Below are 7,915 nucleotides of genomic sequence, written 5' to 3'. Positions count from 1 at the left end.
GCCTTGAAGCATGAAACTTTCACTAAAATGATCTTAAAAGATGGTTTTTATAACCTTACCTTATAATTTGAGTGCCCAGTATCTCGGCAATGGAAGCAGTTGGTTTAGAATTTGAGCAGTGTAAGGAAGGCCTTGAAGCATTCTTCTAACCCAACGTTGCCCCACATTCACCACACCAGTATTGTGTATCTTTTCTTTGGCTCTTTTTTTTAACCACACATCTTCTGTGCGGCCTTGCCTTCTCCCCGTGAGGGGTATAGGTTCAAGGGAATGTCTTTCCATGAGCCGTTTAGCTGCAGTAAATTCAACGTTACGAGTTATCATAACAAGGGTTTGTTGCTATGCCTTTGATATTCCATCCATTTTGGCAGCATTAGATGTCGTAGGGGTGACCACAGAATTCATGAAGTTATTCTAAGAACTGGCTGGTATGTAGTGCACGAAAGCAGAGCTTAGCTGGCTCAAAAAAAATATTTATGGTCATCCCTCGAAATGACCACCAAGGTCAGTACGATAAAATGGCGTCAACTGGAGCGATAATACATGAAGGAATGAGTTCTTTCCCCCCCCCACACACACCAGTATCGTCATAGGGGGTGACCACAGTGTTCTGCCTTAATTCGTGACGTTTTTCTAAGAACTCGCTCCTATGTATTGTGCGAAATCAATCGATCTTGCAAGAATAAATTTTTGGACATCCCCCTTCTAAGAATTCCAATTGAGTGTGTTAGTGTGGCCAGCTCAGGGCAATATGATATTATAAACACAGCACATATCAAATCTCTGCTGTTTATAACTTCATAGGAAAGAAAACACGCCATTCATAACAGTTTGAATGAGGAAATCTCTTCCAAGAGCAACAGGATTTTGCTGCAAGACAGGCATATGTAACGATGACTTAACGCAGCTAAACTCATGTTTCATTATATATTGTTCTTCTGACAACAGGCCAGCGAAAAATCTAACAATCTACAGCAAAACCATCAATTATTATGGGCGTTATAACATAGGTGTGCAGCTGGACGAAACATAGACGTCGAACCCCCGCAGATGATTTAAATACCTGACGAAACATACACGTCAAACCACGCTGAACGGTTAACGACCTCTACGGCGTATTTAGTAACGAAACACGTTACAATATGTTATGCACCCTAATGATAGGTGCTGGTTGGAAAATGACTAAAAAAAGGTTACAAGGACAATGAGTTATATGTGCTAAGTTTACTCAGAACAGGAGCTTAAGTCAACTGAAAGTGCAATTGCAGAAATACAGCACAGCTATTACAGCAATTCAGGAAGTACGTAGAAAGGTAAGGGGAAGCCTGGACAGTGCAGTCAGTATAGCAACTAGCTAGAGGCAGGATGGCTGAGGGGTGAGTGTTTTCTCTTCTCCATGTAGGGCTCTGAGGCCCACCCAGCCTCCAATCCAATTGGTACCTGGAATGTGCTGTCCCTATGTAGAAGTGCAGCTTCAGAACTCCTTAACAACAGTGAAACACAGGCAAAAGAGGAAAATGTAAATCCAAAAGCTGAACTCTACATTAAAGTACTAATGAGGAATGCAATTTCTGCAGCAAACAAAACTCTTAAATAAATATTAAATATCAAGGAAAGGTAGTATTTGTGCTATTTTAATCAGCTATGGAGGGCTGGGATAGTGGCAGGCGATACAGGCATTAATAGAAGAAATATGGACAAGTGGAATTATGCTGGGACAATGACATATGGCAAAAATATACATAATTCACAATAAGGGTGATTAATTAGAAAGTAAAAACTATAAAGCAATATAATTATCAAATGTAGGTTATAAAATTTAAACTGATCTTTTATATAAACAGTTGCAGAGGAGATTTTAGGGTAATACCAGTGTGGTTTTAGAAGATGATGCACAACTAGTGATCCACTGTTTGCATGGACATTATGTAGGGGTGCTGACAAGTCTTTGGCTTTTCCTATTTCACCTACTTTTATACCAATAATATATTCATCACATGAAGTTTATTGTTTTGTATATGTGTGACCTAAATTTCATAACTGTAGCCTGATTATTTAACGTTTGTTGCCAATCTGAAGTGAAAATGGAACAAAGCAATGAAGATCTCACTGCAAATGAGTGGCCAGTGGTGATGAAATATTTTTTCCTAAGAGGTTACATTAGGTGATAAGCACCCTTCCTACTCCAGTCAAGAACTGGGTTGCTAGATTCAGAAGAGGACATTTGAGCACTGAAGATGAAGAATGTTCTGGGAGATCAACTCAAGTGACAGTTCCAGAAAATGTGGATGCTGTTTATTTCATGTTCCTGGATGATCAAATATCCGCTACAGAGATAGCAAAGACTTTGCCAATATCACAAGATTTTAGACATGAGAAAGCTCTCAGCCACTTGGGTTCTCAAATGTCTCAACGCTGAGCAGAGGCATGTTTGAGTACTTGCTTCACAAGCCATTTTGGACTGATTTTGGCGAGATCCTGTGCAATTTTTGAACCGCCTTGCAACTGGATAAAACTTGGATCCATATACATGATCCAGAGATCAAAGAGCATTACAAGGAATGGAAACATAGTGGTTCCCCACGTCCACAGAAGTTCAAGACATAGAAGTCATCAAGCAAGGTGTTGACATTTGTCTTCTGGGACAAAGATGGAATTTTGGTTGTAGACTACCTATAATATGGTGCAACCATCATGGCAAAGTACTATGCTGCACTTCTCAACAAACTGAAGCAGCAACTCCAAACATTGAGGCAAGCTTTCAAAGGAATCCCGTTTCTTCAAGAAATGCTTCTCCTCACAAGAAGGCCATTACACACCAGAAATTGGCAGATCTTCACTTTGTAGTTCAGAAAAACCCAGCCCACTTACCTGATCTGGCCCCTTCGGACAACTACCTCTTTCCTAATGTCAAGAAACACCTCAAGGGAAGGAAATTTTCGAGCACTGAGGAGGCCGCATTAGCTGCGAATATGTGGTTTGCAACACAACCGAATGATTTTTTCTTGGATGGGTTAAAGAAGTTAGAATAATGAAGCTATAACTGTGTTGAGCTCAGCGGGGAACATAGAGAGTAAATACCCAAAGTGGGGGTTTTGTCCACTTTACCCCATGTGGCTGTCCTGGTACTCGCACTTTCATCGGAGCTCTCACTTTCACTGGACACAATATTTTGGGGGGCCCTGTGGCCCCTGTCACTGTCACTTTCACTGAGGCTGGCCTTGCTATCAGAAGACGAAGCAGTTGGCAAATCTGATAGCTCATCGGAGAACAAATCAATATTTCTTGTTCTCTGAGAGAACGCTTCGCCTACAACTGCTTTCGTCTCTGATACATGTTGCACTGCTAACTTCCTGGTTCATACGTGGAAGCTTGGACTCGAACAAAGGCTTTTTTCTTTAGGGCGTGACAGGAAATGAGCGTGATCATGTTACTGGTTAAGCTAGCAAACATTCCCGAGGTCAACTACGCAGTAGTTATGATGCATTGTGGCCACACAGTGAGATACAGTCGGTTGCAACATAATGTGTCAGAAAAGGGCCAATTGGCCCGCCCAGTCCGCAACGCTATAGAAACGTAGAGGGCCAATTGGCCCCTCCGGTCCTGAATGTGTTAAGCAACTTCCTAGTAAAGGTTGGTTCTTGTGCAGGCAACAGATCCACTATTCAGGAAACCGTGTTGTTATGGAACCTACCAACAAAACTTATGTCTGCATTTTAATGCATATGTTCTTCTTAAAGATATGGGGTCTTCATGGTCATAAAAATTAAGATTGGTCTTCTGGATTAGAATACCATACAGCCTCCTAGGTGATTACCAACATTTCAATAAAATGTTCTGCCTCCATCTTCAACTTCTAACCTAAAGATGGAGGTGAGGCAGCAAGTTGTTTTTGAAATGTTGCTAGCTACTTAAAACAACCCAGATATATGGTATCATGACCCAGAAGACAAAAATCTAAACATTCTTCTAAATCCACTGGAATCTAATGGTCAACAGTATAATGCAATTCAATTAGCATTTCTGATTTAAATTATTATTATTATACTAACCTTCTTTGAAGCTACAGAAACAGGCGTGGAAGGAACTGACTCTTCACAGGAGCCCTGTGATTTCAAGATCGATTTCTGTGGTGGCAAGATGAGCTGTCGTATTGGTTGGGACGGTGGGGGTGATAGTACGAGAGATGTACGTGGGGGTAAAGGAGCTGATGTTGACTGCAGTTGTGGTTGTGTCTGCAGTAGTGGCTGTTCTTGTTGCAAGGGGGTTTGTTGCTTGGATATCCCTTCAAATGATGCTTCATCCTCATCCTCCATGTCGTCATCATCATCAAGGTCAGCTACTGCTAGATCATCTTCAACCTCCTCACCATTCTCATCTGTTGTATCCAGTAAATCCTTCCGTAGTCTGTGTTCTTGAACATATTCTATCACTGCCTGTAGACACAATATATATATATATATGAATAAGACAGAATATATCCAGTGGCATGAATACAAATACTGTTGGTTTAGCTCTGAATTTTCAGAGCTTATAAATGACAAAAATGTAGTCTTAAGAAATACTAAAGGAACCACTACTCATTTTGTGACAAGAGACAAAAGCATTTTTTCCTCTAAATTCTTCAGTTTACAATTAAAACAAATCTGGAACACATTTTCAGTACATAAGTTTCACAAATCCATTAATTCACATATGCAATTCAGAATGTAAAACATAATTTTATGTAAAATTTTGACTTACACTGCTTCTGACAGGACTAAACAATGTGCTTTCCAAGAAATTTCAATAATGTGTTGTTAATCTGAAACATTAATGCTAAGATAAATCAGCTCCTCTACCCTGTAGTAAAGTTAAAATGCACCCTACTTACCACAACAAAGTCTTTTCTGAAACTTCATGCCTTCCTTTCTCTTTGGACAGTTAAATTTTAGTTGAACATTTATCTAGGAAAAATGCTTTTCAAATTTTTAATATACAGTAATTTAAATAAGACGCAGTGAAATACTTTGGCTAGCATGACAATTATTAAATGTGAACTGTGTTTAAATGAGATAAAATTCTTATGCAATCAGTGTGACATTATTTCCATTAAAAATCAAGAAGAATTTGTTGGATCTGATGTTCTCACGGCAGTGACTATGAAGTGTACAGTCTTCTGTGATATAATGCTATGTAGTCTGGGGCAGCTTACTTTTTGGCCCTAAAGATGGAGGTGATATGTTCCTCTGAACTACACAGCATTATAACCCAAAAGACTGTAGTCTTCAGTAAGATTATTTTTTTCACAGAGAACCTCAAAACTTTCGCAACTATGCTGAATTAATGAGGTTTAGGCAACCTCAGCATCTTAAGCCTGGGTCATGTGTCACATTTTGCCAAGATTCTGGATATAGTACTAGGACAATCTAGATTTAATAAGACAGGCTTCTAGTACTAAGTATCACTTATAGGGATCTCTATCATGGCACTGCAATATTATTCCACCTTCATCTCATCACTGCATAACTGTAGGGCATGTAACCATTTGCTGGTCACAGTATCTGAGTGGTCTAAGGCATTCAGTCTTTGCTCAGTTGGAAGCCGGGATCGTGGGTTTGAATTTCACTCAGGGCATGGAAGTTTAGTGTTTGTGTATGTGTGTGCGTTTTTCTGTGTTTGTGTACAGGTAGATGCCTTGCAACAAGCTGATCACTTGCCCAAGGAGACCTACTGAATATATAACATTTAGTAAACTGAAGTGAAACAGAGAGTTTCATGGAGGTAGGCCAAGACCCAAATTGGGGCTGTAGCGCCAAAGGAAAATGTAACCATTTTGCACAGCACAAGTTTGTTTTCACAGTTCCCTTACAACCAGCTTCACATAAGCAGACAATGGAATGTTTCAATTATGTAAACTTAAAAATGCAATTGATTCTCTCACTCAAACTAGGTGGTCAGTTATAGCATAGCCCATGTGAAATATGCAATAACCCTGGTGATAACATGAGTTAGAAAGCTATGGATACTAACAACAACGCAATAGAGTGAAACCCTGATTTAAAGTTAGTCTGGGGGACAAGCTTTTTGTACCATAAACTGGAATTCTGGAAACAGAGCCTAAAAGGACTGTTAAATGTTGTTAAATAAAAAAATAAGGGAATGAACTTTCATTTCACTGTATGTGCTCCACACCAAATTCCTTCTTCAAGAATTGAAAAATTCCATATAATTTTGTTACTTCATGATGACAAAGCTGCACAAAACACACTGCAGTTTCATTACACAACACAGCTGGATTCTTTTCGATCTCCTGAATAATTTTCATTTCCTCATTTATTGTTAACTTTTTTCTTTTCAATACCATGGTCATTCATTACTTCAAAATCATCATACATATGAGGGCTCTTTGGAAAGTAACATCCAGTGAGATATTATTAAAAGAAGGAATGAGAAAAAAATATTACAAGCAAAAAATACGTACATACTTAAGATACTCAACGTAGTCCCCACCAGAACTGAGGCAATCGTCATATCGAGGAATAAGTTTTTGTCTGCCCGTGTCAAAGAAGTCTGCCACCTGTGAGCTCAGACATGTTTTGAGACCTTCCATCAACTACTAATTATTGTTGAAGAGCTGTGATTCAAACCAGTTCTTCAGGTAGGTAAATAGGTGATATTCGCTTGGGTTGAGATCAGGGCTGTAAGGAGGGTGGTCAAACAACTGCCAGTTGAAATGTTCCAGCAGTGCTTGAGTGCAGGCAGCTGTATGTGGACATGCACTGTCATAGAGGAGCACTACGAGTACATTGTATGTCAGCATTCCATGCATTTTGTTCTGATTGACCCTATGTGTTTTTAGTGTTTCACAATATAAAACATGGCTCAGATCAGAGGCAGAATTTTTTTGACACAGGCATACAAAAACTTATTCCTCAATATGACATGTGCCTCAATTCTGGTGGTGACTACATTGAGAGGTAGCTTAAGTATGTACATATTTTTTGTATATAACGTTTTTCATGTTGCTTGTTTCTTAACAGCTCACCAGAGGTTACTTTCTGAATAGCCCTCATATACACAAGGTGGTTCAAATATGACTGGGACTGATTTATGTGTAAACAAGCCGCACTGCGCAGCAGCTGTGGGACCTTGAGAGAGTGAAGCCATAACCTCCACCCTCCCTCCTGTTCGGGTTAGAACCTGTTCAGTCCTGTCTGGGAGTTGCTAGAGTGATGAGTGAACAGAAGGTATCGCGGAACATGGAACAATGCATTGTGATCAAATTCTTTGTTGGAGAAAACGTCCCGACAACTGAAATTCACCAGACTCCAACAACAGTATGGGGAAGTGTCTCTCATGGACCTGTGTGTGAGTGGTAAGTGCTTCAGAAAGGGCAGAAAGCGTGAGGAGAATGAACCGCATGATCGTCGGCCGTGAACATCCATCAATGAGCCAAACACTGATCATGCAGATGCGCTTATTCACAAAAATAGGCGCATCACTATCAAGGAACTTGGAGCAAGCTGTCCATCAGTGTTGGTAGTGTAGAAGACATCATGAAATACCACCTGCACTGTCGCAAGGTGAATGCATGGTGGGTACCACACACTTTGACGAACGTGAACAAAATGGTGCACATGCAAGCTGCCAGTTGTCTCCTACAGCAGATTGAAGATGAAGGTGATGCATTTTTGAAGTCTATAGTGACCACCGATTAAACGTGGGTGCACTACTTCATTCCCGAGTCCCAGCAGTCATCACGCGAGTGGCGGCATACCAGTTCTTCCAAACCAAAGAGAGTGCAGAGGAGCCGTTCGGCAGCAAAAGTGATGGCAACATTCTTCTGGGACTGGCAGGGGGTTATCCATGTAGACTTTCTGACAAATGTCAGAACAGTCAATGCAGCTTATTACTCAGACCTCCTGGCAACAGA

At 40.3% G+C, this 7,915-nt stretch overlaps 1 protein-coding gene across 1 annotated transcript in view; it reads right to left on the bottom strand.

Annotated features, from left to right (window-relative positions):
• Positions 1-7,915, bottom strand: part of LOC111871336 (centrosome-associated zinc finger protein CP190) — a gene marked incomplete at both ends in the record, with an annotated part of 63,411 nt that overhangs the window by 4,506 nt on the left and 50,990 nt on the right. The window contains 1 exon segment of the mRNA XM_033754216.1: positions 4,053-4,436. Within this exon segment, the coding sequence (XP_033610107.1) occupies positions 4,053-4,436 (384 nt within the window).

Source organism: Cryptotermes secundus, unplaced genomic scaffold (assembly GCF_002891405.2).
Source record: "Cryptotermes secundus unplaced genomic scaffold, Csec_1.0 scaffold2737, whole genome shotgun sequence".
Taxonomy (NCBI): Eukaryota; Metazoa; Arthropoda; class Insecta; order Blattodea; family Kalotermitidae; genus Cryptotermes; species Cryptotermes secundus.
This window is presented reverse-complemented; position numbering and strand designations above follow the sequence as displayed.